General features: G+C 42.2%; 1 protein-coding gene across 4 annotated transcripts in view; it reads right to left on the bottom strand.

The window, feature by feature from the left end:
- Window positions 1-19523, bottom strand: part of ABCC4 (ATP binding cassette subfamily C member 4) — a 251125-nt gene that overhangs the window by 128223 nt on the left and 103379 nt on the right. For all 4 annotated transcript variants that reach the window (XM_019529749.1, XM_019529748.1, XM_019529750.1 and 1 more), the window contains 8 exons: window positions 17550-17644; window positions 17324-17410; window positions 9903-9999; window positions 9381-9596; window positions 7739-7879; window positions 5504-5541; window positions 5052-5152; window positions 3016-3162 (listed from right to left, as the gene is read on the bottom strand). In XM_019529749.1, coding sequence (XP_019385294.1) covers window positions 3016-3162; window positions 5052-5152; window positions 5504-5541; window positions 7739-7879; window positions 9381-9596; window positions 9903-9999; window positions 17324-17410; window positions 17550-17644 — 922 coding nt within the window. The remainder of the gene's footprint in view (window positions 1-3015; window positions 3163-5051; window positions 5153-5503; window positions 5542-7738; window positions 7880-9380; window positions 9597-9902; window positions 10000-17323; window positions 17411-17549; window positions 17645-19523) is intronic.

The raw sequence follows: 19523 nt of genomic DNA, 5'->3' as shown, positions 1-19523 counted from the left end.
CCATGATGCAGGACAGGGAAGTAAGAAGACTGCTAAGACTGCAGGAACATCAAAATGAATTTCTTAACTTACGTGCAGGTACAGTTTCATCTTTACTAGTGCATAAAATGGTAGTATAAATGTTATATAAAATAGGGACCTACTCAAATTGTGATTTTGTGGAAAGCGCAAAAATTGGTCCATTTCTGTGAAATCCACAGGAAATAAAAACTTACTAAAATGCTGACTCCCCCAGTAGGAGTCAAGAGTCCTCCTCAGCCACACAGTCTCCTGGGGGAAGGTAAGCAGACAAGATGGTTGCTGTTCCTGCTCCTCTCCACCAATCAGCAGCAAGGTGTAGGGCCACAGGATGGACAGCCTTCAGCCAATCAGAAGTGAGAGATGGGGCTACATGATTGACAGCCATCTCCACCAATCAATGGTGGGAGACAGGTCACTGGGGCCCCTCAGCCAGAGTTGTGGGGGGGGCCCACCATGATAAGCCCACAAAAATTGTAGCCAGCTCCCTGATCTGCCCATGAACTGACCAAGTACTTAAGTTGGGTAGACCCCTAATAAGAGAATCACATTTGCAATGATTGTGTGCTACATTTCTTTAAAGGAATTGCTATCAATAAATAGAGATATTTATTAGCTTGGGCAAACCATACTCCAATTCAAAATCTAGTAGTATAGCTCAAACACATCTTTGCTGTGAGGTAACAAACGAAATATACTTATACACTAAAAGAGTGTTGACATTACTATACCTCCCCCTATGTTCTATATACTTCAAATGAGGGGGAAGGTGGGAAGGTAATGCACATATGGCAGAGGCAGCCAAAATATGGCCCAGGGGCTAGATCTGGCCTGCCAGGTGATTTCATCCAGCCCATGGGGAGGACCCCAGAAATTTATTACATCTGGCCAGACCCACAGCTGCCCCTGCTGTATACCACATGGGGCTGAGCCCCACTCACCCACACCAGGACAGTGCACTGTGCTACCACCCTTGACTGAAGGAGGACCGCAGCCCTGGCCCCAGCCAACACACACAGCTTCCAGATGGGGCTGCTGTTGCCACTGCTTTTCTTCCCCAGCCTCCGGCAGCACCTGCTCCTGTTCCTACTGCAGCACTCTGGGAAGCAGGTAGGGAAGCAGTAATGGGAAGGAGGAAAACTGCAGATGGGCAGGAGCACAGGGCCCGCGCCAGGGCTGGGTCTCACAGGGCCAAGGCAGGTCAGTGGGAGCACGGGGCCCAGGTCAGCAGCAGCCGGCTCCCCACAGCTCATGTGCAGCTCCCAGGACTTGGCCGGAGCCTCACACCAGAGGGCTCCACCTGCCACAGGTCATGATTGTCTCAAAGGCCCACTACCTGTTGCTTATGCTGCTGCCATTGGTCACAGGGACTGTGTACCATGGGGGGGGGCATGTGAGGGGGCTCCTATACACACCCATACCCCACAAAACTCCCCCACCAACTCACCCTCCCACCCCACACACAAATACCCCAACTACACCCCACACACAGCTCAAAATAAAATCTTACTCTTGTATACTATAACACAATCACCTCTGCATACACTACACAAACACACAAGTCAGGACAAAATATTTTTTGAAATAAAATTTAAATATTTCAGAGTAGATGTTCAATTTTTAGTATATGATTCCATTTTTTTCGGTTCCAAGATTGCACCCCTACCCCTTCCAAAAGGAGAACTTGGGGTGGGGAAGGGAGGGCCAGCAGCAACAAGGGGAGGGACTTCCAGTGGCCAAGGTCAGGGGTTAGGAGTGGGACTTCCAATCCCAAAATGGCAACCAGGGGGCAGGGCACCTGTCAAGGGGCGAGGCTACCCTTGCAGACCTCAATAGCTCACCAAAACTCATTTAGCAGCCCTCCAGCTTAAATATTGCCTACCCTAACATATGGTGGTCAGTCCTGTCATTGCTCATCACCAATTCTAAACAGGTATTACAGGAACAGAGATCCACTCTCTGGTCACCACCCTATAGCTGAGCTTATATTTTCCTTTCCAACCATTCCTGTGATCTTCAAACCTAAGCTACTGCATACACATAATAATAGCCCACAAACAATACAAGTTTAGGCATGCACAATGGTATGTTTAAAGAAAGGGAACTATGTGCATATATACTATCATGATCTGACTTGAACTGACTCTTTACACAAAACTTTTCTGGAAGGAAAAAGAAATTCTATGAATGTATAAAAATATGTATTCCTGTTAGATTTTTTCATTAGAAAACAACTTTCTGAATTGTAAGAACAAGTCTACTCATTTTTCTTTTTGAGATAATTAAAGGTAGAAAGGCCATCACCCTTCCATTTCCCATAAACCAGTGATGACCTAGTTGGCATTCTATTTCTTCATCCCTCCTCACTACATTTCAATGTCTTATTTCCTTTCCTTCCACTGCCTTAACCACCTATTCTTTTCTTGCTCTCCCTCCTCAAATCTCATTATCTAATTTCACACCAATTGATCAGGTCTACTTGGAATCCAAACCCTTTTCTCTTCATTATTTCAGATGATAACTTTTAACCTGTGTAGTTTGGGTTTTCTATCAACTCTGAGTGAATGAATGAATTGTTCTTTAAAAAAAGCTAAATTACCATTTTTACAATCATGCATTACCATAGCATATTTTAAACCACATTATTAAAGAGATAGATAGAGATACCTACATATCTAACAAGCCTTGGACTTCTCCAATACTTATTAGAACTATTTTCCAAAAAATAAAAAAAAAATACGAACATAACAGGTGCCCCATAAAATGCAAATATATTTGTTGTCCCAGTGCTAGCAAACTCATGCAGCTAAATCATGTAATTAATAGCTCAACTGGTAAGTTAGTATGCAGTACCAATGTAGTAGTTTGTCTGTGAGTGCAAAAGCAGAATTAGGTGAATTAATTTGGATTACCATATATTTGCCTAATTTTTCTTTTACATTACTTATCATAATTGTCAATGTATATTATATGATAATTTTAAAATATTCAGCTTACCAATAGGGTTCCTGTCGAAAAACAAGACTGGAGCTTCCAAAATTGACTGAAACATTTTGTTGTGCAAAATCTGGCCAGCATTAACGAGAATTTGAAAAACCAAAAGACTTCTTATTATGCCAAACAGTATTGTAACCACTGTTAAACCTAAACATGAAAGAAATAATCACATATAATTTTTTTAAAAGAGCTGAAAAGAACAATTTAGTTAAGACAAAGTTATATATATTTTGTTCACTGCTGGGTTCAAAATAATTTGCATAAAGAGAAAGAACTCAAGGTGAAGACAGGATTCCAGATGAATATAACATGATCAGTTACTATAAACTTGCTAATACCTTGAATTACCCTCACAATGTCATTTGAAAGAAAATTTCTATTTTGCTGTTGTTAATGGTAATAAATTATTTTATTAAAACAGAAAAAGTTGTTAGTTAGCCTTGTATACTATCCCTGCATATCTGCTCTTATTCATCAGACACCACACTTAACTGTAACACTGTACATTAGTCCCCAGTTATTTCTCATTCTAAGAATAGGGGAAACCGACTTTGTTCAGATATCAGCATATGGAAAAAATGAGAAACAGCGAGCTTTTAAATGGCATCCACTTGTAAGTTAGGTCAGTCAGATGTACTATACTGTTTGTGGGTGAGTTTCTGCTAGCTTAGGGTTCTATAGTCTTACAATATTTTTTTAATCTTTGTTTTATACAACCAAAAGGATTAGAAAGAAAGTAGTATACAATTTTCAATTACCTGGTACCTGAAACAAAACACTGCACACTCTTGGAAAAGTGGTAAAACATATAGATCATATTATCCCATAAAAATATGTATTTTCACAATTGATTTTCAAGTTTATTTAGACTTGATTCCTATAAAAGAACACTGGATCAACTTATTTTCTGTTCATTAACTCTGTCTTGGAGCTTTCTTAAAATTTCAATATCATAATTTACCTATACTGTTCGGTCACTTTAAACAAAGCTTGTATAAAAATCTGTTTGTTTGTAAAAATAATCTACAGTTGTACAATCATAAAAATGTTGATTTTCTTACCCTTAGCCATACTCTACAGTCCTTTATGGAAGTCTACAGTCCTATATATCACAAAATGACATACCAAATAGAGAAAGAGTGATGTAACCTGGATAGGGACTGTGTTTTAAGTGCATCTAGATTAGATAAAAAGACAGAAGTGTACCAGAATACATTTTGTTTGCTTGTTTCCTTGGTGTCCCTCAGGATCACAATATAAAAGAGTGTTTCCTGTCATAAAAGGGAGTGTAGGGTATTCAAAATGTTGTGGACCAAAATAAACTGAAGCAAGTAATAACTAATTCATATTTAGGGACAACTTCTTTTGGCATGCTTGACTTTACATATTTATTCCCCTTTCTGACTAATTAAAACATATAATCTTTACATTATGGAATGGTATGCAAACTTTAATACTATTGATCAGATCTCTAGAAGATATGTAGATAGATATTTTTGGAAACCCCACTTACTATTTAGATATCTAAAGCCCATTGAAATATATTAAAAAAGTCTTTTTTTCCCCCTACCACTGAAGTACAATAGCAAAGGAACCAAAGATGAATATCCATGATGAGTCTTAAAAAGCCAGCATTTTGTAGAAACAAAAACTGGAATACTGAGTTTCAGGATGAGGATCAATGTCTAATCCCTCTTGCCCATCCATATAATGACTGAAGATTTAGCGGAACATATTAGTATAGACAATAACCACAAGTTTACGGTGACTGACTTTTTGAATACTCAATTCTTAGTTTACCTTCCAAAATCCAGACAGAACAAATTAAGAATCTCCATTCAACCTATTTCTTCTGCTAGATTTTTCTTTTTTTTAATTATTACAATTAATTTAGTCAGGAAACAAGTCTCAGTATGCTAATCTGTTAAGACATTACTGAATCACTGTTGAAATCCTATTTTCGCACACTAGTGCTTACCAGATACTTTCAAAACCTTATACTATAACGTTGCAAATAATTCAAATATATATTTTACCTGCATAAATGCCTAAATACAAGGTTAGATCTAGATGCGTAGTCTCATTTACTCCTCCATTTCCATTTGTGGTGACATTCAGATTTTTTTGCTGATTTGCCCTGTAGAAATATATGCAAAAAAAAGGAATAAACAATATAAAAGAAATATTGCATAAGCAAGGCCTTAACTAAGCTGTGTACCTTTTATTAATATGCAAACAAACAATGTACTGCTTTTTCACATCAACTTGAGATTATGCTATCATGAGTCACACCTGGATGAAGACTTCTGGTCACGCTATATTGTAAGAACTTTACATTGTTTCAATAGGTAAAATAAGTGAAGTTTAGAAGACAGGGATGACTGAATGAGTTTTAAGTTTTCCTTAGAACAGACTTCACACCCTCCCTCCACTCACTACTAGATTTCCGTTGATTGTACAACACTTCTGTGCAAAAGGCAGAACTCACCAGTAGGAAAGCCACCAGTCCTGGAGCACATAAGCAACCTTAAACAAGCAAAGTCAAATTAATATACATACAGTAAAAAGTACTCAAAAGGTAAGCTTCCTGAATTGTTTTTTTGTCCTCTGATAAAATCTCATTAAATAAGCAAACAAAAACAAACCCACAAACAAAAATACACACAACACAGTTCCTTTCTAGAGTACTATACTAGAAGGTGGGCCCTTTCTCATCATCAGTTAATATAATTGTCATCGCATATCTAGAAAAAAAATCAGATGGGAGGCATCCAAGGAAAAGTACCGCCTCTGATTCTCCAAGTGCAAAACACCTTGAAAGAGGTGTAATCATCTGTCTTTAGAAAACAAAAAATAACCCTGCTCTGTGAACTACTTGATGGTGAAAAAAAGGGAAAGCAATACTGTTGACCAAAGTCTCTGGCCACTCTCCAATACATTTTAAATTGAACATCAAATGGTTAGGTTTATCAATTCCTAATTTTCCTCCTACGTCAAACATCAAAGATTAGGTTTATCAATTCCTACATTTTCTCCTGTCCCAAAAGGAATCTTGCTTGGCTCATTTGTTCCCAGCAGAAGAGCCAACCCCTGATGTCACCTGTCTATAAGTGTATTTGTTTTGGAGGGAGATAATTAAATTAGAAACACATAGTCAAAGGATTTCTGCTTCCCTTCTTGCCAAGAGATAAGGATAAACTAATAAACTAAGGACTAGTGCTTATTAATCTTAAATTGTGCCTCTGTTCCCTTAAATTAAAATGGGTACATTACGCTCATGCACGCATGCACACACACACTGCAGATGTACAGTAAATACTGTAGGTCTACCTCAGAAAAATCTGATTATAAATTACCATCTTTCCAAACATAGAAACTTAATTGAAGAAAAGTAGTAACTGGTGCATTTTTTAAAATTATCTTTCCAACCAAGACCAATTATTTCCATGAAACTACTTTAAGCATTCCCATCAGGACAAAGAATTATAGTCATATTCCTTATACTAACGGCCTTACTGATTCTTTTTTTCCCCAAGAAACATTCACAATGGTCCTGCTTGTTTAAAACTTCATGAATTTGCTACAGCCACTTCCTAACACAATATTTTGTTCTACTGTCCCCATCCAGTAGTGTAACTAGGATGTAGCAACAGGGAGCACCAACCATGGATGCCAATTTGGAGGCCGTGCCAGTCTGCACCCCCAGCAGCTGCAGCCAGACAGTGCACAGAATCAACCCCAGGCATGGAACCAGCAAGGCATTATGCAAGAAGCTGGCCTTAAACCTTGCCCCAGCCCTGATCCCAATCCCAATCTCAGTCTCAGCCCTTGTGAGGCAGTATGCAGGGAGCCATCCCTGACAGCAACTGCATCTGCTGCCAGGTAAGACCCTTCCATGATTGTCCACACTTGCACCTTCTTCTCACTCCCACTGCTTTCAAGTACTTGGCACAGCACTCCCTACCACCCTAATCTCTTCCCAGTGTACAAACTTCACTAGTTACACTGTCCCCACCAACTAAATAATCACCTCTACCTCTTTCTATAACCCAGGGGTCAGCAATTTACATACCACAGGCCAGATTTTGCCTGTTGAGCCACTTGATCTGGCTTGCAGACATGGGGCTTCAGCAGTGAGAGAAATGGTGGCAGCCACTGGGTCTTTCCACCTATCTGCCTGCCTCTGACCCAAGTTGAGTCATTCCAGGCCATAGCCTAAGAAGGTTGCTGACCACTGTCATAAATTACTGCCTGGGGCTCGGGAATCTCTTTCCTCTGCAGTGTTAGCATACCAGAGCAGCCTTCCTTTACCATGAAAAGCATTTTCTTCTTAACTGCTACCTCTTAAAATGTGCTGTATGGCTTATTTTTAGATAACTTTGGGTAGCTGTAGTATGCATCTCTGAAAACTGTAATGGGATAAAATTTGTTTGAATAACACAATCAGACAAATTTAACCAGTACAAAATTACTCGAAGCACCGGGTCTTTTGAACAATGGGCTACTAACTAAATGCCCCACTAGGAAACAAAATTTGAACTAATTTAACCACATTCCAATAAACCATAAAAATTGTAAGACAGCATCATAGACCAAAATCCTTTCTGCTGAAACATAAGAACACAGCCTTCAACTGAATGACAAGTATAAAAATGCTACTGCTACCGTAAACACAAAACAAGATGCATTATTTATTATTTGTAACACCAAGAGATGGAATTACCTGTGCCAAAACATTTAAAAACAGTAGTATAAAAATGATAAAATAGTTTGCTCCAGCAGAAAAGTATTTCCTGTAAATTTTAAAGTTTATTTTTCCCTCCAACCGGCTCTCTTCTGGCACTGCAGTCAGCACAGGTTCAGTCTGAACAGAATATAATGAATAGGAAAGCTAAAGTTATATGGATTCATAAAATTCAGTGATACAGCATAGTTAAGAATTACCAAAACACAAAAAAACCAAACCTAAATATGGAGCTAAAATGACTGCACTAAAATATTTTTAGTTTAAAATTGATATTAAAAAGATGAGAAAAAGAAGAAATTCAATTTTACAATATAAGACGCTTTAAAAATTTGACTCCACAAAACACAATCTTGGTGGTTTCAAATGACCATAAGTTAACTGTCTCAGCAGACAAGTAAAAAAATTGTTGCAACTGCCAGTGCTGCAAAAATACTTCGCATCCCAGAACCAAAATGTGCTTTCTCTTTCATATATCATTATCACCAGTGTTAAAGAAGTCCTGGAGACCTCATCCTTGGTTTGGGAAGGTATTGATAAACAGAAAGAAAATATGCTTGAAAATATTTCTCATGAATAGGACTGGTTTTCTGAATCAAGATCTAAAAAGATTTGCGGTACAAGTAGGGTCAGCCGCAGGATTTGGCAAGCAGGGTGTGATATGATAGTATGCACCCCACTTGGGGGTAATCTGCACTCATGATCCCAGTCTCCTTCTTCACAACTCACTGGTGTGAACAGACGCCACTGCAGGAGCCTCTGGGGACTTTTTTTTAAATCAGCAAAACAGGAGTATCCCCACTTTCCCCCTGTACTCACGGCACGTCACCTCCCCTTCTGCCACTCCCCAGACTGCTGCCACTTTCCCTACTTTCCTGGGCCTGGGGAAAGCCTCAAAGCCACTCATGCCCACTCCAGCTGTATTACATGAGAGCTGGGCTCAAAGAGAGCAGCAGGACTGATGGGTGGGAGAATGTGGTCTCCCACCCTGCCCAATCCCCAAGGAGGGGGAATCCCCATCCTCACCCCCTCAGTGCTGCAACTATTGCTGCTCCAAGCTGACCCCAGCCCTCAGTGCAGACTGGCTGTAGTGGGCAGGAGCAGCTTTGAAGCTTACTCAACCCCCAGAACAACAGGGGAAGCAGCAGTGGCAGGCAGGCAAACAGGGAAAAGGTAAGGAAGGGAAAGTGCCTTTGAGCACAGAGGGTAGGAGTTGGATTCTTACCAGCTTTCAGGACTTTTTAAAAAATCTCCAGAGGCTCCCATGCCACTTCCCCCCTACTGAATCCTTCCCAGGGGGCTACAGGGTTGGGAGAGGGGTAAAAGGAGTGCTCAGAGGCAACCTTAATTGTATTATTTTCAAATTGCCGAGTGCCTAATTTTGCAACCTTAGCTTTCATTTAGTTGTCTGTATATCACCCCTTTATGCTTTTGCTTGGTAAGCTGTGGAGCACCAAGAAATAAACTCCTTTTGTGATCTCTTTCTGCGCTCATCTTCATTCATCCCAAAGGCACCTATTTTAATATTACTAAAATTCAAGCACATCAAACCCTTACCACAGCAATAGCATAAGTTGAAAAAAAAATAATATGTGGCCTAATGCTTATAGTGGGTACTCACACACAACTGTTCTACTGCTCCATCTTTCTGCGACTGCACAGAGGAATCCTCTGACCAGACTGAGGACTGTGAAAAAGCACGATTCCTTGATGACTTGAATTTGGGGGTCCCTGGGACTGCCAACTGCTCATCTTCACCATTTTTTTTCAAAAGGGAAGCAAAGTCGATTCCAGATTTCAGAAACTCGGAATAGGTCCCTTTCCCCACCATTCTACCCTAAAATTGAAATATATTTTTTAATGCTGTTCATAGTCAGTGTACACATCCTGAAAAGGGTGCATTTGAATTTTCCCATCTATATATCTATTGCATAAATCTTCTTAACTCCCATGATTTTTGGCCCAGGCACCATTAACAAATAAAAACCTTGAAAGATTCCTAGAAACCCTCATCTCTTATTTATAGTATAGAATAATTAACAGAAAAGAACTTTCTTTAAATTCTTCACTCCTCCCTCCTTAGAATATAAACAGTTAGTAGGACACAGGTGAAGGTCTGGAGCTCCTCAATGCCATGACTTACATCTTTTAGGATTAGAATCTGGTTTACAGCATGGAGGTATTGCAACTGATGAGTCACTAAAACACGGAGCTTTTGGTGCAAGGCTTGACAAATACACCTACAAAAAGATGGAAAGAAATTAAACATACATTAATGTCCATAAGCCTGTTTTGCACATTTCTGTAGCCAGTTATTAAATTTACATTTTCAATTTGGACCAGAGCCAAAAAAGGACTTGAATGGTCTTATGCGTCTCAGTCACACTTGGTGATCTACAAAAAATGCACCTGCTTTGCAATCATTTAAATCCCGGAGCCAATTTAACTCAAGAGGCATCTGCCTTTTTTTTTACCTGAAAGTTTTCTTTCCGCATATCCCCCATACTGCCCGTCTGAGCTACTCAGTCCAAAACTCCCACCTAAATTCCCATTCCTCCACCTGGTTTCCAGGTCTCCTGAATTCACAAAGCATGCTTCGAGCATTGCTCACACACAGAGAGTTTATTTCAGCACAAAAACAATAACCATGGCCATTCTAAAGCACAATGTTGTGATAGGGGACTTGGCTTTTCCTACAGTGGCTAAATATTAGTCCATTAAGTGGGAGACCTGACCCTCCTTAGACTGGAGAGTTTCAAACATACTTCTCCCAGCACTCGGTAGTGAAATCTAAGCGTGGCCTCTCCAACCTGCTGTTAAAGCAGTATCACAGAGAAAAAAAGGAATGCAAAAGTCTTGAGGGTAGGGATGTCAAACATGCAGCCAGTATCCAGCCTGCAAAGGAGGGTCATCCAGCCTTCAGGACTTCTTGTGGACTGGGCAAAACCTCTGTGTGTGTCAGGCCTTGTCACCACATTGGCCTGCAGGGTTAGGGTGGCTCTGGAAGCCAGGGGTTAAAACTGCTGCAACCCACTCACACTTTCCCATGTCCCTTACCTGGTGGTAATTTGAGGGTTTTAGTCACTGTTAGTAAAAATCAGTGGCACGGGGAAAGGGATGTGAGTAACAGTCCTGTTACCCCCCTGGGTTAAAGAACTGTGAGCAGTTTTATCCTTGGGGAAAAGGGAAAGAAGTGGTCTTATATGCAGATTATTTTGTATCTTACAGGAAAATAGCAATTTTAAATTATTTATCATAGTATATTCTTAGGTAACAAGAAAAAACAACAACTTAACTACCTTTTCTACTCTGACAATGTTTATATGCAAATTACCATGTGGCAAAACTGATAAATGGTTGCATCCTGTAGGGCCATAATGAATACCTAATACATTTTGTTTTAACTATAAATATTAAACTGAGATGATAATACATGCTGAAAAACAGTTTCATTTTCAAAACATGAGCAAGATTATTTAAATCAAATATTGACCATACTGAAAACCAAGTTTAACCAAAAGTACACATTTTTCCACAATGCTCTCCTGTTTGACACCTTTTGCCCTGACACTTAATGAAATGACTGAGAAGAGTACCCTAACCCTAACTCAGTTTGTATGCATCAGAGAATATGATCACAGAATCACAGGAAATTAGGGGGGGATGTAGATGAAACTGGGGCCCTAAATTGAAGCAGCGGGTTTTTAAAAATACTGCTTCAATTTATAGCCCTTTAAACTCCCATGTTGTGCACACATCTGAACTTGAGCAGTTGAACGTGAGCAGTTTTATCCTCTTATCCTTTATCCTTTTATCCAGTGGCAGGGAGAGGAGGGTGAGCTGTTGGCAGGCAGAGCGGTCCCTGGGCTGCTGGGGGGGGGCAGGGAGCTGGTGCTCCATGGCAGCAGCAGCCCTCACCCAGGTGGCACCTGCCCGCAGGCACCCAGCTCAGGCAGTCCCGGGGGACACTGCAGCTGTGGAGGGAAGCACCAGGTCCCCGTGCAGCTCAGGCAGGAAGGCAGGTTCCAGAAGGAAAAAAAAAGAACTTGAGCAGAGCCTGCCTTCCTGGGCTCTTGCCAGGCTGCCTGCATGAGCTTCTTGCATGGTGCTTTGCTCCACAGCTGTAGCTGTAGGCACCCCAAGTTATTTAAGGCACATTATGCCACCAAATTTCCTACACTGGCTAGAATTATTGTGCAATATGCCACTGATGCATGCAAATACCACTATTAAAGCAGTGTAAAAGCATTTTCATAGATTTCATAGACATCAGGGCTGGAAGGGACCTCGGAAAATCATCAAGTCCAGCCCCCTGCCCAAAGGGCAGGAAGTCAGCAGGAGTTATAGGATCCCAGCAAGACAGACATCCAAATGTCTTGTGAAGGCGTTTAAAGTAGGTGCTTGAACCACCTCCAGCAGCAGTCTATTCCAGACCTTGGTGGCTTGGACAGTAAAGAAGTTTTTCCTTATGTCCAGCCTGAAACAGTCATGGAGGAGTTTGTGACCATTTGACCATCCCCTGGGGTGCTCTGGTGAACAGACATTCCTGGTAAGCACCCCTTATAAACTTATAGGTGGCCACCACCTCTAAGCCTGCACTTTTCCAGGCTGAAGAGTCCCATGGCTCTCAGCCTCTCATGGTAAGATCTGTTTTCCTGACCTCTGATCATGGACGCAACTCTCCTCTGGATTCTTTCAAGCTTATCCACATCCTTTTGAATTGTGGAGCACAAAACTGGATGCAGTACTCCAGTTGTGGCTTCACCAGGGTCGAGTACAACAGGAAAATGATGTACTGGGATTTGCTTGAGAAGCATCTATGGATGCAAGCCAATGCTTTGCTCACTTTACTAGCCACAGCATCACATTGAAGGCTCATTTTCATCTTGTGGTCAATCATGACCCCCATTTAACCCACTTTAAAGTGTTATGCATACATGCCCTTCATTTTGTCTACACACAGCCTATGGCTGTAAAGGACCTCACAAGGTCATGTAGTCCAAATCCCTGTTCAACTGATTTATAAGACTGTCATCCCAGACAAGTATTTGTCTGACCTGCCCTTGAAAATATCTAGGGATGGAAATTCCGGAACTTTTCTAGGTAGTCTGTTCCAATGCTTGGCCAGCCCTGTAGTCAGAAAGTTACTCTTAATCCCTAACCTAAATTTCCTTTGCTGTGACTTCAGTCCATTGCCCCTAGATCTGTCTTTACAACTACAGATAATTGCCCATCTCCATCACCTCTATAACTGTCCTTCAAGTATTTGAAGACTGTTATCAAATCCCCCTTCAGTCTTCTCTTCTCCAGACTAAATAACCCTAATTATTTTGGCCTTTCCTCATGCTTTTCAGGTTTCTAATTATTTTGGTCACTCTCTGCTGAACTCTTTCTAACCTACCCACAACTTTCTTGATGTGTGGAGTCCCAGACTGAACACAGTACTACTACCAAGCCATCTAAGTAGTTCCTTCCTGGTACGTTTTACTTCAGAAGAATTATATTCCCATTGACAGATCAGAATTCTAAAAAGGGTGTGTGACAGCAGTAACCAGCACTGCAGGGGAGGCTGCACTCACTTGCTCATTGGATCTCCACCCCACCCGGGGCAGGTGGAACATGCCATGGAAGCAGCAACCAGGAAACTTTAAGTTCTTGAAACAAAAATCCCCTCCCCAACTCTTGGCACCTACCCTCATTACCTTCATGCTTAGCAGTATGTCCCTGGTTAACTTAGCAGCAGAAGGGAGCCCCAGAGCCCTCTACTTACACCTCTGGACCCTCCCACTGCTGCTACTGTCCCAGCTGCTCCTGCTCCACTCCAGCAGGGACTGCAGAGAGGTTGTACAAGGAGCCAGGTTTGACTGGGAACAGAGGCAGCAGTAGTACATGGATTTCCCCTCCACATGCCTGCACCCAGGATGGTGGGGAACACCCAGCTGATTGGGCAGAGGAAGAACCCATCCACTGCTGCTGCTGTCCCCAGTTATGTCCAGCTCCCTGTGCAGAATTGGTGGAGCTGGGTAGGAGGGGTTCTGGAGCTATCCATCACTCCAGATCATCCTGAGAGAGTTGTGGGCAGGGAATTAGACAGAAAGGAAAAAGGGCACGCTGCTGAACATGGAAGGGAAGGGAGGGGTGGGTGTAACTAGACATTACAATAGTGTAAGTAGGGGTGGGCAAGAGGGTACACCCTTCCCCCCACACACACTCTTGGAACCACATGCCTCATCCCCCCACTCTCCTCCACGGACTGCCCTGGGCACCGACTCTGCTTGTTACACCACTGGGAGAAAGAAAATTCTTACCTAATTTAAAGATTTTAAAAAAGTCTCTGGCTGCTGCTCCTACAGCAGCATGTTTCAAAAAGGGGAAGGGGAGAGGAGGTATAACCATGCCACTGCACCCCCTTGTGCATCCCCACGTGGGATAAGAACCGTAACTTAATACATAGCTAAAAAAAGAATGTGGCAATATATCATCTTACTTGGCCACCTGCAAGTCTATACTTAGCAGTCTTATAATGAACTGTACACAGATTACACACACATAAAAATGCTCCTGTACCATCATGACCATAGGTGACAGATTTCAAACCAAGGCCTCAAACTCTATGAAGATGATCAGGTTCCCACACAGACCACATCAGGGACAGTCTTATACTGATAAGTATTGGAAACAATATTCCTTAATTTTTAATATTTTAACAAGCAAAATGCATGTTAAAAAGCTTTCCTAGGGAATGAGACATTAAAGGTAAAGTACTTTAAAAGAGCGAAGGAAATGGAAGAGAGCAGCATAGGTGAGAAGACATTAGTAAGAAGCTATTTATAGGGATAAATGTTATTTAAGAAGACTGGAATTCCCCAAACAGAGCCAAGGAATTGTAAATCCATGATAACTAAAAGCAGATGAAAAATCTGTATGCAGTGAGAAGTGAGAGGTATATTAAGTATGCTACATACTTGCTACATATGCATTCCATATGTTACATTCCATCAGCACCAGTTTGTTTGTAATGGATTTATAGCAGTTTTCAATATTTTTTTTTAAGGAGTGTACCCCTTCTGTGTGACGGTGGCCAGATCCGGAGCAGTGAGGAGGCTTGCACGTGGCAATGGTGGCATGGGGTGGTGGATGGCGGTAGCGACCACTGTGTGCAAACTCCACCCCCACCATGTCCAGTGGGGCAGGGGGCACCTGTGCAGCCCTTGCCCCACCCCCAGCCCTGCTCTTGGGAGGTGGTGGCATGGGGTGGTGGGTGATAGCTGCCCACCTGCATTTACCCCCTAGCCCCTTTCCAAATACCCTTGGGAGTACGCATACCCCCAGTTGACAAGTTGGATTTAGAAGGATGCACCCAATAAAGTGCAAAAGACCTCCTGAACACTGCTGATCCCCTTCAACATCCAATGAGCACTGTGGATGTCCAGCAATTTGCACTATTTGTTTCTATCTATAATGTTCCATTTTGGCACCTAAAAACTATCCAATAGCTTGCAGGCTTCAATCCTGTCAAGCGTACTGTAGAAAATGCACTTGCCTCCACAGGGTCTGTACCAGCGTGGGGCCCCAACCACAGTCAAGTGCTAGCTTGGCACCTTAGCACATAATCCTTGTTTGTTCTTCCTTCTAAATCCAGTTCCGTTTTTCCTCCAACAGTAGTGAGGGGAGAGAGAGACAGAGAGAGACAGAGTGTGTGCGTGTGTGTGTGTGTGTGTGTGTGTGTAAGAGAGAGAGAGATTTTGTTTTTAAGTTTTTATCTCCAAGAACCAGCTTTCTTTCATATCTGAATTTTTTCCCTTTTTCTTTAATGACTTTTTTTCCTTTGCATTCTTTTTGACGTCTCTTTTTGGATGATAGTGCACATGATTAACTTTATTACAGCAACCACTTTCTTACAGTGATTTCCACTAAAATCAATAAGAATGTCCACCTGCAATAAAGCAAAATATGAACTGGGATCTCTATTGTTATTATTATTGTATATTTGATTCGTTTCTTCACTCAGGTTTTCTCCTCAATTTCCCCTGGTTTAAGAGATTTGCGATTATTTTTCTACAAAATATTTCTAAAAGTTTCATTGAACTTAGATTCTAAAACCATATCTCTGAACAAGAAACAAAATATTTTGCGAATTAAATGAAAGTACTTAATATATTTCCTAAAGAACTAAATATATTGTACATTGACTGGAAATGCTAAATGCACAAACTTCTTGTATGCTATTTCTGTTTGTATACTTGTTTTGTAACATATGTAGCCACCATTTCATGAGATGCTACATTATGTACTAGTACCTACATCAGTCACAGAATTTCCCTTATGTAGGAGACCAGCATGCAAGAGGTTGGGTCAGTGGCTTTTTACACTACAGATAACTTGCCCTTAAAAGCTCTCTTCAGTTTTGCCTCTTCATTAGAGGATGTAATTTACATTCCATGAACTACTTTAGATATACTCTAGGGAATCCCTAAAAAATAGTGCCTATTTAGATCAGAAAGGTACTAAAAAGACTTTAATGACCACTGCACATTATACATATTGCAAAGCTTTACATTTTGCACTAACTTTAAGAGCCAGGATGAGTGGCAGCTGGAAGGAGATGTTGACGCAAACCTACGGGAAAACCCCAACCGGTGAGACAGAGGGAAACCTCGGGGTCTGACAGGGGCAAGGGAGCCCCACTGAGGGGCAGCAGCCACAAGAAACGCTGTCAGGGAGCAGCAAGACTCTGGGCACCGTGGCTGGGGACAACTCCTCAAGCCCACAGGCATCCCAGACAGCCCTGTAGTGGGCAGAGCACGGGGGATTCCGAGCCCCCAGAAGGGGGAAGTAGATGATGCCAGTTGGAAGGACCAGGTTTAATTTCCCAGGAGAGGGAAAGCCAACCCAGAGACAAGGGGAGGACCCCTGAAGATTGAGGGCCAGGAAGACCCATCCCTTTCAAGGTGGGCAGCATGGGAAGACCTGCAGGGAGCAGCATTTACCCAGGCTGAGGACATAGTAAGTGTGGGATAAAGGGGAGGTTTGGAGCCCCATGGAGACACCCCAGGGCCGAGACCCCTTCAGGTCACCGACAGGGAACTGCCTCCCCAAAAACAACATCAAAGACACGGCAGGTGAGAAGGGGCGACGCCTGGACCATCTAGGTGGCACCGATATTGGAGCTCACCCTGATGTCACTGAAGGGCAAGACACCGACAAAGAGGAGGCCAAAACCTTACCGCACCTACCAGCAACACCACTGCTACCAAATGTAATACTACAGAGAAGATGCTGTTTGATCCAACAACGTTTCTCCAGTGCTTCATGAAGCATACATGTCTGTCCACTTGACTTTTGCAGTGCAACAAATGTAATATCTGTCCATGGACACAGACAGTCTCCCTGGTCCTGGCTGCATATTGGTATCTTAAATACTAAATTCAGGAAGAGAACTCTCATAAGGTGAGCTATATTAAGTATAACTATATCTAAAAACAATGCTATTTTTCTAAATTTCCCCTTGACAAATCAGCAAACGTGAATTCAAATGAAAAGCAAAAAAGACTACCAACATACTTTTCAAACAAGTGCCTGCCAACTTCTGCATCGACTGCACTCAGCGGATCATCCAGAAGGTAGATGTCCGCATCTTGATACACTGCTCTACAATATTTAAAAGAAGTGTCAGTCAAGTTCTTGCCAAACAATTTTTAATTAATTAATTACCTTATATTTCCCAACAGTGGCTATTTATCATAATATCTATTAGCCTGAGGTACCAACAGAATACAAAAATATTTACCTGGCAAGATTTACACGGGCCTTCTGGCCCCCACTCAGTGTAGCTCCACGATCCCCTATAACAGTTAGGTCCCCATCGTCTAATAATTCCATATCCTGTGACAAAGAGTAGGCAATGGTAAAAACAATTTATGAAAAGATATCTACATCTGTATACTAAGTTACTTTATCAAAATACTTCGTTATAGATGAAGTGTTTAATAAAAACAGTTGCGTTCTGTTGAAAAATGTTAATCCTATCTCAATATATTTATGTAAGAAAATAATGTGAACAATGTATCAAGACTGAACCTCCAAGAAAGAGACAGAAGAAATGGGGGAGCAATAGGAAAAAAGAATAAAACATTTTGTAAGCAGTATATTTCTCCTCCAGGTCTGCTGCTGGAAGGAAAGCATGGTTACTTCTGGACATGTAGAAACTTTGCATAGATAAAGACTATGAAGAAATCCCCCTCGCTCTGCCCCTCACTTGGGTCATTCCAGGTGGACCTGTCCCCCTCCCTCTCTTTTTGGTTCAGGATGGTCAATCAGGTCAGTGGTTCCCAACCTTTCTTATACCGCAGCCTGGGGCATACAGAGCTGGCTCACTCCCTCCCAGGGCTGCCCATGCTGCTTTAACCCAGGAAACTCAGCTTTAACCCTGGAAACCACTTACCCAGGAGGACAGACAGGGCACCAAGCAGGGGGCTTGTACCACAACCCAGCAGCCAACCCGCCATGGCCCAGTACCAGGCTGTGGCCCAGTGGTTAGGAACCTCTGAATCAGGTAACCTGGATAGATAAAATCCTGAGGAAACACTATCTTCCTAGCGGCGGGCATTTTGAAAGCAACAAGCAACGTGCCCCTAGGCTGCTGCCTAGGTGATTATCTGTAAACAAAGACCTGGAAACTAGTCAGAAGTTAGGATTTATGTCTAGGCCAGTCACGTTTTAAAAGGATTATGATGTCCAAGACTGTATAAGACTCTGACTGATTGTTTACTCAAAATGTACCTGACTTCCTTGTTTTATCTCCCCTCCTCTCCCCAATCAATAAAGGTATCTGGTTACAGTGTGCCTTGCTGTATTACTGTGGGGGCGGGGGGAAGAGGCAGCCCTTCTTGCTGCCAGATGGGCCAGCGGAGATTGTCTGTTTATGTTCCCTGCCTGAGGTTATCTTGAGATGCTTTGGGCTGAAAGAGGCTTCCAGAAATATTACCTGTGGGCAAAGCAACCCCAAGGTTCGCAGGGTCTGTGTGCCCCTGGCTACACAGTGCCCAGGTGGTAGCAGCGTTACCCCAGGCTTGCGGGTGTTCTCCAGGAAGTGGGACTGCCAGCTGTAGGCTGCCTGTGGAAGACTCCCAAAGTGAGGTTTTTGGGTCTGGCACAGTGAGGCAGGTGGTGCTGTGCAGTAGCACCCCCTACTGTGCCACCACAAAGAGCACCATGCCAATAATTGCTGTGATACTGACTCAGGTCACCACAAGATATAAGCCCAGTACAAAGCGGTAAATATTCAATTCAGATTCAGCTGATTCAGAAGGACAGTGATTCAAGTCACTTTCCTGATTCAATTCGGCCAAACTGAATTTGGGGATTTGGCCACCGAATCAGCCAATTTGGTGATTTGGCGATAGACTATAATAGGGAATTACTAAAATACCTATAACTTGGTCATTTTTTTTTGCACATTTCAGTGAAAACAGGAGGCATGGTAGCTGCTTCTGAGAGCATAAAGCCTGCCCAGTTTCAATGAGTTAGGTGCAGAGTTTCTGTGAAAATGCACCTCAAACTGCTATACTAAATTATAGGGTATAGTTGCACACTTCGGAGGGTAGGGAGCAATTGCAGGCAGACCTGGACAGGTTAGAAAAGTGGAAAGTACACAATAGGATGCAGTACAACAAGGACAAGTGCAAAGTGCTGTACCTAGGGTGCAAAGAAATATCCAGCACACCTACTGGCTGGGAAGTGACCCTCTCAGCAGCACAGAAGC

This window comes from Crocodylus porosus, unplaced genomic scaffold (genome assembly GCF_001723895.1).
Source record: "Crocodylus porosus isolate Cpor-Errol unplaced genomic scaffold, CroPor_comp1, whole genome shotgun sequence".
In the NCBI taxonomy this organism is placed as follows: domain Eukaryota; kingdom Metazoa; phylum Chordata; order Crocodylia; family Crocodylidae; genus Crocodylus; species Crocodylus porosus.
Note: the sequence above shows the minus strand (reverse complement) of the source record. Positions and strands in the feature narration are given on the sequence as shown.